This window comes from Onychostoma macrolepis, chromosome 09, assembly GCF_012432095.1.
Source record: "Onychostoma macrolepis isolate SWU-2019 chromosome 09, ASM1243209v1, whole genome shotgun sequence".
NCBI classification, from domain to species: domain Eukaryota; kingdom Metazoa; phylum Chordata; class Actinopteri; order Cypriniformes; family Cyprinidae; genus Onychostoma; species Onychostoma macrolepis.
The window spans coordinates 29,069,640-29,088,012 of NC_081163.1; the positions used below are offsets into that span (position 1 = coordinate 29,069,640).

Consider the following 18,373-nt stretch of genomic DNA (forward strand, 5'->3'; position numbering starts at 1 on the left):
CTAATAATACTATTACTAATTATGCTTTATTATAGTTTAATTTATCCGTATCTTTCATATTGTAATATTGTTTGGGGGAGTACTTTTCCTACTACCCTTCGAAAAAATTTTGTTCTTCAGAAGCATTTTGTTAGGATTGCAACCCGATCAAACAAACATACTTCATCTGTTTCTTTATTTCATAAACTTCAGGTTCTTACCATTTATGATATTAATACTTTTCAAATATGTGTTTTTATGTATAAGATATATTCAAGTGAGGGTAACATTCCAGAGCAATTTAGAATGTATTTTAAAGTAAATTCACAGGTTCATAGTTATTTAACTCGTCAATCTTCAAATTTTCATTTTCCTAAAGTTCTCACTTGTAGAGGTCAATACTTGGTAAGATTTAGGGGTATTAAATTATGGAATGATTTATCTCATCTAGCAAAAAAATGTTCCTCTTTAATATGTTATAAAAGAAGAATAAAGGTTAATTTAAATGCTGTTTTGTAAAAATGTATCTTGTATTTTATGCATTATAGATGGTTTGTTTTGAGTAAATTATTTGTTTTTTTCTCTTTTTGTATGTTGTAATTAATTTGTATTTATATATTTGTTTTTGTAATAGTTTTTGTGTAGTTTTATGAGTTTATTTGTTTTTCATTGTTTCGGTAGAGGCTCTCAATAAAAAGCCCTTCGGGTTTTCTGCCTCTCCCTGCACAGTATATGGATTGTATTATTCATTATTTATTTATTTATTTTTGTTTGTTTGTTTGTTTGTCGTGTTTTTATTGTACCTACCTTGTGCAAAATAAACTTAAACTAAACTAAACTAAATCATAATTTTATTTGACTTTACATTGCAACTGTAAAATTACAATACTAATATTTATGGCTGGCTTAATTTCTTCATTTTCAAATGTTAAATTGGTGAACATTTATTTTGATGGAAAACCAAAGAGCCCTTAAAATTTCTCTTTTGTTGCTGCTTCTCAATACAGTTTCTGGAAAGATGGTTAAAAGGTGAAAATTTATAGTAAAATTAAACTGCAGCCTTTGCGATTTATTAATCGCATTACCATTTCAGTACTATATCAATTGGGCAGCCCCAGTCCAAATCATTTTTGCAGCTACTGTATTTATCAATTCAGGAGATGTGAGGAACCTTCATCATGGTGATGGCGATATAACGGGCCTCTTTGATGATCATGGGCTCATATGTCGCTTCCAGTTTGGGAGGTGGGTGGCCACCGTAGGTGAGATCAGTGCCTGGTGTGGAATTAGAGGAGCTGCCTGGCAAACGCTGCAGTCTCTTCATGTTCTCCTGCTGGATGGACTTCTTCTGAGAGACAGGAACAGCCTTGACTTCAACCTACAACACAGAGCAGAGACAGTTAGGTATGTGCTGCTTTCATAACATACCTTTTGATACGTGAAAGAAGTTAACCTTCATGTTTGGCACATGCACAACATCTCCATATTGGTCTTTGGTCTGCACCACAACAGTAGTGGGCCAGCCACAGCGAATGTCGTCTTTGTTGAGTATGAGCGAAGTCTTCTGAGGGTCTGCGTAGGAGTCTGGCTGAAGCCACCTGGGACAGCAGAATGGTAAAGATGCTAAGATGAGGGCCAGGTTTTAAAGGACGCATAAACAGTACATATTAGATTCTTTACGAATAAAGGAAGCGGAAAAATGTTTGAGACCAACCTGGCGAGCCGCCCACCGCTGGAGTTCTGCACACAGGTGATGAAGTCCTCTAGAAAGGAGTGTTCGTTAGTCTGCAGGTGCAGTGGCAGGTTGCCCTCCAACGCCTCTAGGATTGTGGGAGAGTGAGAAAGTGCCAGTCCCTTCCCCAGGAGCCCTGAGTGGGATTTACAAACCTGCTCGACACAAACACACGATTAGAGCTCAGTCTGATGATGGTACTGTGCTCATAAACACCAAAACTATTTCTAATTCAGTACCTGGAGTGAGGCCTCCTCTAAAATCTCCAAATCCTCCTCCAGTTCATTTCCTGTAAAATGGTACATAATCCATTTAATCAGAAGAAAAAGACACAAAGTTCATGCTTATGATTTTATCATATTATTTATTTAGCACCACTAAAGGAAATATTAAAGTTAACTTCCTTTTTCAATAGCTCAGATGTAGCTTTTCCAGTAACAAGCAACTTTTTAAGACTTTTAGAGGCTCCAATGTACCGTGACAAAACACAAAATTGCTGTTTAAATGCTTTACAGTAATCTGTGGCAATATTCAAACAACCTCTCAGCTTTAAAAAGTTTGTTTCATTCTTGTGAATCACTTCATTTGGAATTTTCACATACATGAACTGATTCATTTGTACATTCTTTTTTTTTTAAGCTAAATATTTCGCTAAATTAAAACGTGGACTCAGTTAAATTTACCAATTAGGTAAATTTACTAAATTTATCAATTATCAAATGTTTTTGAAATTTTAATCAATTAAAAAATATATATCAGGTATGGTCAGATAAATTAATAAAGAAGTCTCTTAATCAAGGCTTCATATATTTGATAAAAATACAGCGTAAATACAGAAATACAGTAATAATACAGTAATACTGTGAAATATCACACTTTTAAATTACAGTTTTCCATTTTAATACATTTTAAAATGTAATTTATTTCTATTTCAGTGTCACACTATCCTACAGAAATCAGTCTAATATGCTGATTTGCTGTTCAACAATTCAACATTCCTTATTATTATCAATGTTGAAAACCGTTCAACAGTGGAAACAGATACATTTTTTCAGGATTTTTTGATGAACAGAAAATTTAAGGGAACAGAATTTATCTGAAACAGAAGCCTTTTATAACATTATATACGTCTTACCTCTCACTTTTGATAAATGTAATGCATCTTGGCTGGGAAAAATCTTACTTTATTTTTTTTTTTAAATCTTATTGGCCCCAAACTTATGAATGGGAGTGTATGCTTTAAAAAGGCATCACTACTTTATATTAGTTAGCTACTTTAACTGCTTAAAATTACGAGTAGCTTGTAGCGTGCCACATTACAGTTACTACTTATCTTCTCCAGCACTGACAAGCAGCAGTCATTCTTACCTATGGGTAGGGCAAGATCCTTTTTCATGAGTGCAGCTGCACACACGCTTCCCAAATAGGCCAATTCCTTCTCCAGCTGAATAATTCCCTGAAACCACAGCCACATTTACATTACATTCAGATTTACAGCCACATGACAGATGCCTCAAATACATATGTAGTATGGATCACTATTCCTTTCTCTGGTCAAAAACAATCTGTAATTGAGATGCTAGTAGTGTTAAATATAAATGAACTTTAATTAGATGTCCAAGCTGAAACAGTTTCCACCCAGATTTCAATACACTTTGTTGTATGATTAACAGCAGTGCTTTTGTTTCTTTAAATGTTGACCTGCAAATTATGTAATTTAACAGCGCAGGGCCATATAGGGTAAAAAGTAGGGTAAATGGGCTCCTCAAATGTTAATACTTAATTTCATGCATTGGGCTCAGGTTTAAGACACATTCTTATTGAATTTCGTACCTCATCAAGACCAGGGTTAAACTCATAACCAACAGCTACACATTTGAATCCATAGAAACAGGCTTTCTCGTCTTTCACATAATCTGATGCAGTTTCCAAGGAGAAGTGGGCTTCGTTACCTGATATTAGAGAAAGTAAATCAGTTAATGGGGTGAGTCAGTGTAGCATTACTCATTTTGAATAATAATAAGGTGCAGGGTTATTACAGTTAATAAAAGTAAAACTACAACCATAAACATTGCCTTTACTTAAAATAAAAATAACCGTTAACTGAAAAAAATAAATATAAAAACTTATTCTAAAACAACGAAAAGTAAAATAAATTTATTTAGTAATATTTTTTTTAGTAAAAAATACAAAAAAAAAATAATAAGAGAGACAAAAATAACCAAAACTTCAACTATTATTAAAATGAAAACAGAAAATACAAAGATAAAAACTGATTCAAAATTTTTATTTAAAAAAAAAAATAGTATCTCAGCAATACTAAAATATAACTGATTATATGCGCAGATGACACCTTATCACAGTCCTCCTCACGGAGATAACATTCTAAAAACAACCCCAAAATCTTCCTCATTGGGATCTGGTGTTTATAAACCCTCTGTGGGACAAAATAAAGCTTTATCTGCTGACAATGTAAAGACTCCCGCTCAAGGGCCTTGAAGTGGTGTTAAGTAAACATCTCAATAAATGGCTTTTTAATAACTGAACATAAACAAATACTGACACGTCAACAGCATGTTAATCAGCATGAAAGCATAGGTAAACATTTATAAAGCTCTGAATTTGGCTGTCTGGGACATCGTTGTTACCTGGCAGCACCAAGACAGCGGTGGGCCAGCCACTGGAGCCAGAGAACTTCTTGAGCTCGGTCCAGCTGTTGATGGTTTCGTGAACCAGAGATTTGGAGCCGAGCCCAGAGAAGTGCATCGATCGGCTGGGGATCAGGAGACGGAGGACATCTTCTGGCTGTGCCGTGCCACACTGAGGATCAAACTCAATGGCCATCCAGCGAACACAGTCTGGGAAGGAAACCTGGAAACCAGCGAAGGGGAATGTGATTAAACCACTCTCATTAAGGTACGCTGGTCATACTGCATCTCAATTTAAAACGAGTTGTTTGGGTGTTCTGGGCGATTGTTTAGGATGCTGCTGGGGAGTTGATTGGGTGTTCCGGGCGATTGTTTAGGATGTTGCTGGGGAGTTGATTGGGTGTTCTGGGCGATTGTTTAGGGTGTTGCTGAGGAATTAATATGGTTGTTCTGGGCGACTGTTTAGGGTGTTGCTGAGGAGTTAATTTGGTTGTTCTGGGCGATTTTTTGGGGTGTTGCTGAGGAGTTAATTTGGTTGTTCTGGGCGATTGTTTAGGGTATTGCTAAGGAGTTTACTGGGTACTCTGGGTGGTTGTTTAGGGTGTTGCTGGGGAGTTAACTAGATGTTCTGGGTGAATGTATAGGATGTCGCTGGGGAGTTGATTGGGTGGTTCCTGGCAATTGTTTAGGATGGTGCTGGGGAGTTGATTGGGTGTTAAGGGCTGGGGGAGTTGATTGGGTGGTTCCTGGCAATTGTTTAGGATGGTGCTGGGGAGTTGATTGGGTGTTAAGGGCTGGGGGAGTTGATTGGGTGGTTCCTGGCAATTGTTTACGATGGTGCTGGGGAGTTGATTGGGTGTTAAGGGCTGGGGGAGTTGATTGGGTGGTTCCTGGCAATTGTTTACGATGGTGCTGGGGAGTTGATTGGGTGTTAAGGGCTGGGGGAGTTGATTGGGTGTTCTGGGCGATTGTTTAGGGTGTTGCTGAGGAATTAATTTGGTTGTTCTAGGGTGTTGCTAAGGAGTTAATTTGGTTGCTCTGGGCGATTGTTTAGGATGTTGCTGAGGAGTTAATTTGGTTGCTCTGGGCGATAGTATAGAATGTTGCTGGGAGTTGATTGGGTGTTCCAGGCGATTGTTAAGAGTGTTGCTGAGGAGTTAATTTGGTTGTTCTGGGTGATTGTTTGGGGTGTTGCTGAGGAGTTAATTTGGTTGTTCTGGGTGATTGTTTACAGTGTTGCTGAGGAGTTGACTGGGTGTTCTGGATGAATGTATAGGATGTTACTTGGGAGTTGATTGGGTTTCGTGGTGGCTGTTTAGGATGTTTCAAGGGGTACAGGGGTATGTTGCTGAAGTATAATTTGGGCACATGAGCAAACACAAATTCAAAATTCATTGCAATTAAAATTATTAGAAAAATGTGCACAAAAACCATAAATCAATATGAGCGTGTGAAACACAGTTCCCTACTATTTAAATTGCAGTTTATGCCACCTTCGTGTCTTGTTTAAAACGTTCCAACATCTTTTCGAGCTGCATTAACATGTAATGACTGATCAGCGTTTGTGGTTTTAAAAGATCGACTACTTTTTAATGGTTATCAAGAACAATCAGACAATGTTAATGTCAAGTCCTGTAAGCAGTTTCTAAAGTGTTATGAGTGGTTGCTAGAGCATTGCCAAGTTATTCTAGTTAGTTGGCAGGGTGAAGTAAACAGGTCGCTAGATAAAAAAAAAATTGCCCTTATTCTGTTGAATTTCAAGAAACAAGAACTAATGTACCTTGTATTGGGTGACAGCAGCCTGCTTGTAGGGGTGATCACTCTCTATGACAGCATAATGATTTGAGGTGGTGCAAGCTGATAGGCCCTGCTCCGGCTGGTTCCCAGTAGTGCTGTCTGTGGACTGGTTGGGATTGAAAGCGGGAGGGGCATATTTCTGGTTCAGGGCAGAAACAGCTGGAAGAAGTTCCTGCACCAAACCAAACACCTCCACTGCAGCCTAATAGAAGACAACAATTAGAATCTTAAAACAGTTAGGCGTTGAGAAAGATATCATGAGAAAAACACAACTAAAAATACCAGATTTGGCAGAGGAGACTGATTATTATCGCATCAAGAGCCAAGGCTGCTAATTACATGAAGAAAAACTCTCTTACCTTAGGGACAGAGGCAGCCACAGGACCAATGTATGCCAAAATAAGTGGAAGCAGCATTGAGAAGAGACTGGAGGAACTCAGGAGTTCAGGAATGTCTTCAACTGTAGAGAGATCAGTAACATCAATCAATGTATATCCAACAGTGTAAATCTCAAATGTTAGCATTCAGTAGGGTTTTTGCATTTTTTGAAAGAAGCCTCGTGTTCACAAAGGCAGCATTTATTATATTTAAATTTGTTTTTTTTTTAAACTTTATATTTTAAAAACTACTTCTTTGGTGTGTCTCATGATCCTTCAGAAATCTTTCTAATATACTGATTTGGTGCTCAAGAAACATTTCTTATCATCAATGTTGAAATATTTTCAAATTTGAAATAGAAATATTTTGTAACATTAGAAATGTCTGTACTGTCACTTTTTATAAATGTAACATTCTTGCTGAACAAAAGTATTATTTTTTTTAAGGGGTGGTTGATTGCGATTTCACTTTTTTAACGTTAGTTTGTGTAATGTTGCTGTTTGAGCATAAACAATATCTGCAAAGTTACGACGCTGAAAGTTTTTTAAAAAAATTTTAAAGTCTTTTAAAATTCTGCATTCTGCATGCATTTTGCATTGTGTGTATATTTTCCCCAATTTTTTTCTGCAGTTTCCATATGGTGATGACTTACTTTATTAACATCGCAGTAATAAGAATGAGGTTATTTTTTCATTAGGTTAATTAAATGCTTAATTATCACAAATTAATGTTACAATGCAAAATGTTCATGTTTTAAGCAAAATATGATGTCTGATCTCATATCATATTAACATTAACTCAACAAATGGCTCAACAAAATTTAGTTGGAAGCCTAATGAAGCGATCCTCACCATCCACAGCAAAGGCCCTGTGGAGGAGGTCTTTGGCCGCCCGTACCACCACACTGACTACAGAAAGAGCACGACTGCAGTTCTTGTCCTCTTCATTGGCTTTGCTTAACAGCTGTGACTGCAGGTCACCATCGTATTCACTCCTGTAACAAACAATCCGGATCAACAAAATGTAACATTTTACAAATAAGATTTTTTTAGGCAGTGAAAGGAATAAAGTACAGACCTGTAATAGAGAATCTGGGGGATTTGGCCTCTGGTCTGGTTGGTGCCGTTACTGCTCAGGCTGCAGGTGCTGAAGGTGAAGGTAACTCCATCAGAGCACTGTACGGTGGTCATGCCTCCATCCCCATTGGCTGTCCGACTGCCATAGTTCCGCAGGCGGACAGCATATTTCACATTCTCCTGCAAGAGTAACAGGGTAGGAGTGAGTTTGCGTTGAAGTGAAGTTTAAGCTTAGCGTGATTCATGTGTAAAATTCCACCTTCAGAGGAACAGCTTTGTCCAGACGGATCTCAGCGATGTCACTGGGGGAGTCATCAGTGCTGTAAGTGCCTTTGACCAATTCTAGAGATGTCCATCTGTGGGAGTGGGTGGAATCTCCAGGGTGCTCCGTCTGAGCCTGATGAAACGGGACAGATGGACAGAACAGGAACACAGAGGAAAAACAACAGGGTAAGACATTGTGACAACTCATTCACACACACTCTAGCTTACAGGACGATTCACCCAAAAACGAGTTTGTCTCAAACTGATTTGGCAGCAAGTACCATATTTTGCAGAATACAAGTCACTTTGTTTTGCATGCATAGACATCATATCAGTTCTAGCACTGCCAACTTGACATCGCAGCCTATTCATCATCAGTTACACAACTCATTTGAAATTATTAGTTGTAGAGTAGGGCTGTGTCCCATCGTGGTGGAATATCAAACACATTTGTGCCCATGTGAAGTTTGCTGTTTTACATGGATATTGGAACAAACCCATGTTTACAAACGAAACAATAGTTTAGCTGTGCCGAACTGAGAGGTACATGGGCCCACAAATTTGGATTAAGTTCATCTTTATATTCCGTTTGGTGAGCTGCTCACCTTTTTTCCCCACGATTTTAACAATATTCCTCGAGTTACTGTACCAGACTAAACATGAAATCTTTTGTTTCTCTTCTCAAATTCTCACCATCTATCTTTATTGCAGGGGATTTTCGTTTATTGTATGGGATTTATTTTCCTCGTATCAATCGCTTTTAATCCCTATAATCTGCATTCTTTATTGTGGTAAAGTAGAAAAACGCAGTAGATCAGCTATATTTTCACTTCTCAAAATCATTAATTGCTGAAAGATATTGGTCAGTGCAAGAAAACAATTGATGGTGAATTAGAAATGACTGGTCTGTGTGTCTGTACAGAAATGTTGTATCTTTTGGTTTCAGTTTTTATTTCTCTCTGTACAGTACATTTCCCACACATCATATTTCAGTTTCTATTTCAGTTTGTTTAGGCTTGGTGTTTACAATAAATTCCACTATAATTTATTAATAATAATAAAATGCAACTGATACACATATCTGGGTTTTTTTTCGGTCAACACCACAATTTTGACACGGTGTTTTTTCAGAAAACACGGTTTTCTTTTCTTTTCACATTTTTTTTCCTGGATCTTGACAGACATGTTCACAATAAACTGTTGTTGTATAGAAAGGAGCTGTGTGAAGTATAATCCTCTTTTTATGTTCCGCCTTAAAAATAACAGTATGTGGGTATGGAATCATATGAGAGTGAGTAAATAATGACAGAACATAAATTTTTATACAAACATTTCCTTTAACAGTCAGAAGTCTAGCTTCCATGCGACATCAGATGATGAATACAGAAAGAGACTTACATCATCAGCGAGCACCTCCAGCTCGTACTCATGGATGCCTCCTCCTCCGTACACACAGAAACCCACCAGCACCACCCCTGGCTTGTCCATCATGAAGCAGATGGCATCGGGGGAACCATTCCCCGTGTTCCAGCTGCGTCCCTGGCTGGTCTTGGTGAAGCGGTTGGGGGTGGACTTCACAGAGTGCAGGGAGTTCAGCCCGTCCACCTGCACAACAATAAAGATGTTTCAAAAGTGTAGACAAGAATTTACATTTAGTGTCGAGTCAATGCAGCACATTAAAGGTTCAGTTGTGTAATTTTAGGGTGAACTGTCCCTTTAAGATGAAGTGTCACTTCTTTTCCCAGCAGGTGGCAGCAGGCCAGATAACTGAGGGAGGATGTTTTTGTTATTGAACAGGAGCCTCCATGAGAACTGCCACCTCCAACCATGCTTTTCCTGTGCTACTGCAAACAGCAGAAACTGGATGCCATTTGTATTTCACCTTTGGAAACGAACAGTGTTAAAGAGAAGTAAAGCAGCTGTAATGCTCTTCATAACGTAGTCTAATAGAGCATGACAGGCCAGTTGCTATGGCAACGAGCCAATGGCCTTTTCTGAAGCGGCCGGAAGAGAAATGGACTGCAGCAGACTGTTGTGGTCCAGTGGAGGACACACCTGTGCTCATGACTCAGCTTCCCACTACAACAATCCCGCATGAGCAGGCTGACATGGAATCTGCACGCTTTACATTTGTATGCTGATTTTTAGAAAAAATATACATAATTCAAAGGCTTTAAACAGGGTAAAATGTTTAATGGAGTTGGGAGTAGAAAAGTCTTATTGACCAGATTCTAAAAAAAAAAAAAAAAAAAAAATCTAGGAACTTCAGCAAATTAAATTAAATTATTAAATATCAGTCTTTCAACAACAATAAAATCATATCAAACTGACAGCAGCATTAAATTGTGTTAATTATATTTTATTATTAAAAAATATTAATATTTTATACAGATTTTTAAATATTATATATTTTAATAATACATTAATAATTTTTTCCCCTCACACACACCCGTACATAGTATGACATGCAGGTTTTTTCAACTCTCTGGACATACAATAAAAATGACCACAAGAGTAACATAGAAATAAAATATGAAAATGTACACAAGTCAGAATTAAAATGACATACATTTACATAAATCAGAAATGCACCGGATTAGGGTCAGAGTCTGGTGGAAAAGCTTAAATATACAAATATATTAATAAATATATTACAAATAACTATATTAAATATCATTAATACTTAATTTATTTAAAATATATTTAATTTAAATTGAATACATTTAAATGTAATTTAATAATAATATATTAATATTTTATCTTTGCAAGTTTATATTATATATTTGTTCTAATATATTTACATAGATCTTTCCATATGCTTATATCATTTTATAAACTATTTTAATATAAACCTTTTAAATAAAGGACATGGGACAGGGATGTTCAGAATATTCTGGATATGTGCAACTCTTTCTGTGGAGCTCACTGGATACAGATTCTGTGTGGGATTCTGCCTGTGAGGATCTGTGATATAATTTCTCCTCCACCATCTAAAAGCTATTTATGGCCAGTCGGTGGCTGTAATGCAATTAGAGCAGCAGGACGAAGGCTCTGCGGACAGAGACGAGGAAGAATGTGTGTGTGGAAGAGAGGAATTTGTCCTTCTAACCTCAGAGCCGAGAGCAGAGGCGGTGAGCTCACTGACGATACTAGCCAGCAGGCCGCAGGTGTTGGACACCAGATGAGGAGAAAAGAGTTCAACCTCCTTCCTCAGACTCTTCCTCACAGGAAGCACCACAATGACAAGCATCTTCTCCAGAACCTCCCGGAAAGTCGTCATGCCCATGAGATTCTCTTCCGTCTGATACAATAAAGAGAACTTTGTAACTGCTGGGGCAGATGAACGGTAATAAAATGTTTTATTTTGAAAAATGAGGGATGTTGGTACTCACGTGACTGAGCTTCTCCATGTGTGCCACCAGCAGGGGGAAGCGGTGAGCGAGGGCAGAGTCGTTCTCAGTGCTGACCTGCTTGACGAGGGAGCGCAGCAACACCTCCCCATCGTACGCGATGGGTAAGACAGAGGTCAGCTTGACCGACGTGTTACACAGTGCTGACATCACCGCGGCCAGCAGACGGCTGCTCGACGTGCGGAAGTTCGCCTCTTGAATGTCCTGGAGGTCGACATGAAGGTCAGTGTTAATGATCAGTGGAGCCCCTGCTGCATCTAACTGGACTGCGTGTCTGATACCAGCAAACTGATGAATGTATTGCTCAGAAATTTGAAAAAGAAAATATATGGAGGCTGTGCCTCTTTTTCTGAGAGAATCTCTTTGATTTAGCGTGCCATTGGAGATATTTTAGAGCTCAAATTCATCGGCTTTAAATCTGTCAAGAGGTTCATGAGCTGGGAACTGAAAGCGGTTCAGCTGAAAAAACATCTCTGTTAAAGAGGCTCTGTCGGTGAATATCACAAAAACATATCTAGTTCATCCTTTATCAAATTGCAAAATTGTACATATTCCCACTTTCAGTCCAAATAAAATATACATGAAAATATGAATCATAATTACAATATAATATGTATAAATAAGTACAATTTTACAAATACACATATATACCACATATAGACAAATAACAGGCATAGGTCACGCTACATGTATCCTAAATCCTATTTTATATATAAAAATACAATTTATTTTGCATTATATATGTTTTTTAGTTTTTCTTTTATTTTTTTAACATTTTTATTTCAAGTATGCACATTTCCCTACAAATAGAGGACAATTTAATTGAGTTATATATTTCACATTATTCTGCATTAGAATTTTTGCATTTAGTATATTTTGCATTAGAATAAAAAAAAAAAAAATATGGGGGTATTCTTAATTGCTATGAAAACAATTTCAGTGCAAAACAATCTTTTTTTTGACTGATATTTGATTTATTTAGATTTTGGGTGAAATTCTTGATAAGTTTATTATTTAGATTCATCCATTTATGATTTCTAGATTAGAAATGAGGCCACATCAGTCATTCGCTGAAGCCGAAGTGTTAGGTGATGGTGATTACCTGGTCCAGGCAGTTGAGCAGGTCGCAGAGGCAGGCCCACTGCAGGGCCGGAGTCGGGTAGAACGAGTGGAAGCAGGCGGTGAAGGTGTTGTGGCACTCTTGCAGCACAGCCTCCAGCAGCGTGAGGGGTTGACTCAGATACCCCTGCGGGTCGTTGTCCAGCTTGGTCAGGCAGTTGTCCATCCCCTCTGACAGGATCTTCTTCAGGAGGCTACGTGTCTTCCCCACACACTCCGCCAGCTTGCTGGACTCCTCCACAACCGCTTTGGTACTGGCTAGATAGGAGACACAAACAGGCATTATGTAATGTGGACCAGACAGTATTACGACAGTCAAAGGACTGGATCCTTGTGCAAGATATTTTTAAACCGTTTTAAGGCAAAGTAAAGGAACACATTGAAGGGAACACAATACTTCAATATGTTCTCTTAATGTAAATGTCTAGGGAGCAGAAAATGAGTTGCATTAGAAACACTTCAACATTTCAAAAAACAGCTTCCAGCAGACCTCCATTTCTTTTCAGTGCAAATGTCTAAAGATTCTTAAATCAAGATATATTTACATGATAAGCAAATTGACACAAATCTTGTTTTCTGTCAAATTCATTAAAATTATGTGCGTTTATGCTTAAAACAAAAACAAATTTGTGCCAATCAGCTAAGAAAAATAAACTTAATTCAAAGGGAAAACAAGTTTTCACACCCATTTGAGGATATCTGTTCGTGTTTTAAGCATGAAACTTTATCACTTTATTTTCAGTTTTTCAAGACTTTGTTTTACATTTGCATCTCAAGTAAATGCATCTTGATTTAAGAATGTTTAGATATTTGGAGAATAGATACATTGGAAAACAAAAATGCTCAAGAAGATATCAATTTTTGCCAATGCATCCAGCATTCAACGCTATTACTTTCGTCTCTGATTTAGGAGCTTTTTAAGACCCACAGAAAACCTTAACTAATTTTCTTTTTTTTTTGGTCATTTTCCGAAAAATATATATAGTTTTTATTAAGTTTCAGTTTAGTAGTATCTTAGTACTTCATCTTGTTTTTCAACAAAAATGAGAAATGTTGCCTCAGTAACTATTTAAAAGTTAAATAAATATATATACTGTTATTATTATTTATTTTTATTTTTACATTGTTTATTTTAGTTCAAGTGGTGAAAATGTTTTTGATGGTTTTAGTTTTAATTAAAGGGTCAGTTCTCCCCAAAATAAAAAAAATTGTCATTAATTACCCTCATGTCATTCTAAACCCGTGAGACCTTGAATAAAATGTTATTTTTCTTTGCACACAAAAAGTATTCTCGTAGCTTTGCAAAATTGAAGTTGAGCCACTTATGTCACATGGACTGTTTTACCGATGTCCTTACTACGTTTCTGGACCTGGGAACATTTCAGTTGCGTTGCTGTCTACGGAAGGTCAGAGACCTCTCAGATTTAATCAAAAATATCTTAATTTGTGTTCCGAAGATGAACAAAGGTCTCACGGGTTTGTAACGACATGAGGGTGAGTAATTAATGACAGAATTTTCATTTCTGGGTGAACTAACCCTTTAACAATAGTCTTCACGGAATAGTCTCAAAAATGAACATCTTTAACACTTGCCCAAAGCTGTCTTCTCTTAATTACATGTGCTTAAAGGCCTAGCGTGACATGAGACCCTGACAATCAATATAGACTACATCTGTAACTCAAGGGAACTCCATTTGTGACATCGACAGTCTGACTCAGCAAGAAGTGACAGCATAGATTCAGTGTATAACAATAAGTCCAGGTGACAAGGTCTTGTGACAGCAGTGCTCAAAATCAATGTGACTTAGGTCGGCATCCCATTAGCTTTACTTATACAGTCAGTGGAGTAACAGAATGAGTGAAAGTGGCCTGTCTTGAGTGCAAGATTTCAGCAAAAATAATGAGATGCACCCTACAAAAACCACGCTGTTTCCAAACAGCTAGTGGGACGCCACCGTAACATCCTTTAAAATTGAGCAGAAATAGTGTATAATACCAGAAATGGGGAAAATCTCGCAGATGTAGACGCGCAACAGCCGCAGGCAGCAGGTGCCCACAAACCGCAGGCGCTCCAGGTCCAGAAGGGTGGCTGTGAACTGGAAGCCCTTGAGGCCCCTCAGCTCCTCCACCCCCAACACCAGCGTGGTCCAGCTCCAGTGCAGGATACTCAGCAGAGACTCGAAACAGTCCTAGGACAAGAACAAACACACACAACTGGGAAATGAACCAAGGATCTGACCTATTATTAACTTTAACTTGTTCGTTTGACTGCACAAAGCGGATAGGCCGCATGGAAAAAAAGCGCCAACAGTCAAGGGATTTCCTTAAATAATAACAAGCAATAAAACACACTGAAGTACAAACCCTTTAGAATTGGCTGCTGTGCTTCTTTTGCTTGCCAATTTCTTTTTTTTCCTTTCTATTTTTTTTTTTACAGGGCATAACGATATTATATGGAAATTCAAACTAGTGTTGCTAACATATCCTTTTCAGGAAACAGCAGGTCAAAATATCAGCATGAGTACATTTATGGGTCAATGACAAACAAGGTTACTACAGATGAAAAGAGATCTAATATATCTAATAATCTAATATATCATCTCACTTAAAACGTGTGCCAAGTTTTAAGTTTATTTATGTCTATATATGTGTATATTTGTGTTTCAAAACGTTTTGAAAAACATTTAAACAAATTTCAACCAAATATAGATTCTATGCTATAACCATCAAGTAAGAAGTAATAGAATATTTTCTGTACACCCTGAATACATGCGAGTATACAAATTTTTACTATATTTAAAAAATATTTTCAAAATATAAGTCCAAAATAATTTCCACAAATTTCATGAAATTTTGAATCATATATTTTTGATGTGTTCTTTTGGTTTTTCCAAAAAACTGTCAAAATGTATACATTAAGTTGGCTGATATATTATATACATAATATTAATATATCATTAATTTATTATTTTGGGTCATTTGGCAAAATCATTTTATATCATATTTAATTATACAAAACTGCTTCACTGCTCGTTAAAAAAAAACAAAACAAAAAAAACTAGCAATTCAAGATTTGCAGACTTTATATTAAAAACACAAGACTGTTACACCACTTAAGATACTTAAGTTCAAAACATCACACAAAATATTAAACAATTTTAATTCATTCACCTGGTTCTATATTTGTATTTATATATTGTATAAATATATAAATTGTATGTATTTATTTTTTATTCCCCGTACCCTGTATTTTCATATGAACTGTATTGAATTTTAAGGAAATTATTAGATCTTTAAAAATCATTAAGCTTCACATTATAGACCCATAAGCACTCAGTGTGTTTTTATACACATACCACAGACACGGTCCTAGCGAAAGAACGCTTGAGGATGTGCACAGGCTCACTGGTCTGCTGCTTTCCTTTGGATGCGTTACCATCATTAGAGGGCAACCTGGAAAACCAGAACAAAACGGGCATGTGAAAGAAAGCATCCTCCTGATACGCCAATGTAACGAGTACAGAACTGAAAGTCCCCATGTACCTGTACAGCAGCTGAGGTATTTGTCCAGCGTTCACATCAGTACCGTTGTTTGATTTCTTCGAGCTCTTGAACTGAAAGACCACACTGCAGGAGAGAGTTCATGACGATAATTATCATCTTTACAGAGTTATCATGCTGTAATGATCACATAATCACAGTAACACGTGTGTTTGTACCCGTCATCAGTGGTGATGGTGGCCTGGCCGTGGGAGCCACAGTCACTGCTGGGTCCAGACACACGAGCCCACGCCACATACCACCAGCCCAACTGCAGCAGCACAGGCTCATCGAACATCATAGCATACTTCTCCCTGCACACGCCAAACAAAACCTCACAATTACATCAGTCTTTACGAGCCAGTCTTTTAATCAGCTGGTGTTTTGGTGATTTTTAACATGTGTAAGAAGTCAGTTCTTTTCATGTTCACTAACAACAGATGCAGCTCATATGCTTCACGAATACACATGGGAAAAAAAAAAAAAAGTGTTACCATAAAATATACCTTCATTTTGAACAGAATATATATATATATATAAAATACTACAAAATAAAAAGAGATTACATTTAAAACTAGCAAGGATGCCCTGGAAACTAACTGAAATAAAATACATTGAAGTTGAAATACTAAAATTATTTAAAAAATAAATATTTTAAAAGATAAATTGATATTTTTTAATCAAAAACTAATACAAATGACAAAAGCACATTCTAAAATTACTAAAACAAAGTAATAAAATGAAAATATAAAATAAACCTGATTCAAAATATTAATAAATACTGTTATATCCATGTATTATAGAAACAACAGTATTCATTATACTCATTTATTAACAGTATTTATTATGCATCTTAAATGTAAAGCAGCCTTGAGCTATGAAAAGGTGCAATAAAATTAAATGTACTATTTTTATAACAATATATAAATATTATTAAAATAACACTTATATTTGCCCACTTTAAACTGAAATTAAACAAAAAAAACAAACTAATAACAATGACAAAAGTACATTGCAAAATTACTAAAACATAAAAACAATATAACAAAAGTGAAATTCAGAATATATATATATATATATATATATATATATAAAATACACTATAATAGTGTGTATATATATATATATATATATATATATATATATATATATATATATATATATATATATATATATAAAATTAACAATTAAATAATAAATTATATATATATATATATATATATATATATATATATATATATATATATATATATTAATTTATTATTTAATTGTTAATTTTGGCAGGCATTTTGATTTAGTCTTAGGGTGAATCCCATTTCTCTGTCTTACCCCTTCCCCTACGTCTTACCCCTAGCCCTTGTCCCTCGAAACCGAGTGGTAAGCGCTAGGGGTGAAAACATACCCCTATGAAATGAGACACCACTTGGTTACGGTTACGTCATCATACACCGTCGCTAGCTGGCTGCTACGTCACCAGAGCCGACAAGTGTTGATTACGAACTTTGGATCGTTTTACAAACTTGTTAAAACTGTAGACATGCATGGAGTTCATTCAAGGCTAGTCTGCGGGACTGTTGTGCAAATCAGCAATGTAACGTTAGCGTCGCAAACTAGCGATTTTTTAAAAACGTTTCAATTAAGAACATGGTTGCAAATATATATGTACAGGACTGTCTAGAGCACAAAACAAGACTACTAAGTAATTTTTAAATAAATTATTTAAGCCGAAAATACTTGATTGTTGCCGGTTGCGCAGTGTGTTCTGGGTACCCCTCGGTTTCAAGTAAGCTCGCGAAAATGCTTGGTTTTAAGGGGTATCTACCCCTTCCCCTTAGCCCTACCCCTCGATTAAAACGAGAATTGGGATAGCCCTTACTCTCACGTGAACGCGCAAAACTAAGGGGAAGGGGTAAGACAGAGAAATGGGATTCACCCTTAGTCTTTATCTTGAGACGAAAATGCTTAATAGTCTTAGTAACATTTTAGTCATTTGAGTCTTTCATAGTTTTAGTCGACGAAAAGTTATTGTATTTTTGTCAACTTTTAGTCAAAGTGCAGTTAACAACATTTATTTTGGTAGCTATTTTATATGTAGTATTCAAACAAAAATAGGAATAAATTCTTCTCACTTTAGACCAAATCAATTAAGCTTATGAGAAATTTGAATCAAGGACTGAATTTGGATTAGAATAAATTTACATTTTTTGGTAGAGATACAAATGAAACTAATTTTTCAGATACAGTAGCTTTGATTAAGTATACATTTATTCAACATCTTTTGTTGGTTAACATTATGACACGGATAATTAGGAATGCTGTCCCTTTAAGACGGAAGGCATGCATGTAATACTGACACATTCACCCACCTTTTTACGCTCACTTAAGCCATAACTGACTGTATTTATGTGAGATACTCTGATTCTACACGAT

General features: G+C 36.4%; 1 protein-coding gene across 1 annotated transcript in view; it reads right to left on the reverse strand.

The window, feature by feature from the left end:
- Positions 1–18,373, reverse strand: part of mycbp2 (MYC binding protein 2) — a 106,500-nt gene that overhangs the window by 36,722 nt on the left and 51,405 nt on the right. The window contains 20 exon segments of the mRNA XM_058787949.1: positions 1,151–1,357; positions 1,433–1,577; positions 1,694–1,866; positions 1,951–2,000; positions 3,080–3,167; positions 3,545–3,663; positions 4,360–4,582; positions 6,140–6,358; positions 6,516–6,616; positions 7,386–7,528; positions 7,612–7,790; positions 7,870–8,007; positions 9,273–9,479; positions 10,984–11,175; positions 11,267–11,488; positions 12,387–12,661; positions 14,400–14,592; positions 15,760–15,856; positions 15,947–16,030; positions 16,123–16,257. Of these exon segments, the coding sequence (XP_058643932.1) occupies positions 1,151–1,357; positions 1,433–1,577; positions 1,694–1,866; positions 1,951–2,000; positions 3,080–3,167; positions 3,545–3,663; positions 4,360–4,582; positions 6,140–6,358; positions 6,516–6,616; positions 7,386–7,528; positions 7,612–7,790; positions 7,870–8,007; positions 9,273–9,479; positions 10,984–11,175; positions 11,267–11,488; positions 12,387–12,661; positions 14,400–14,592; positions 15,760–15,856; positions 15,947–16,030; positions 16,123–16,257 (3,190 nt within the window).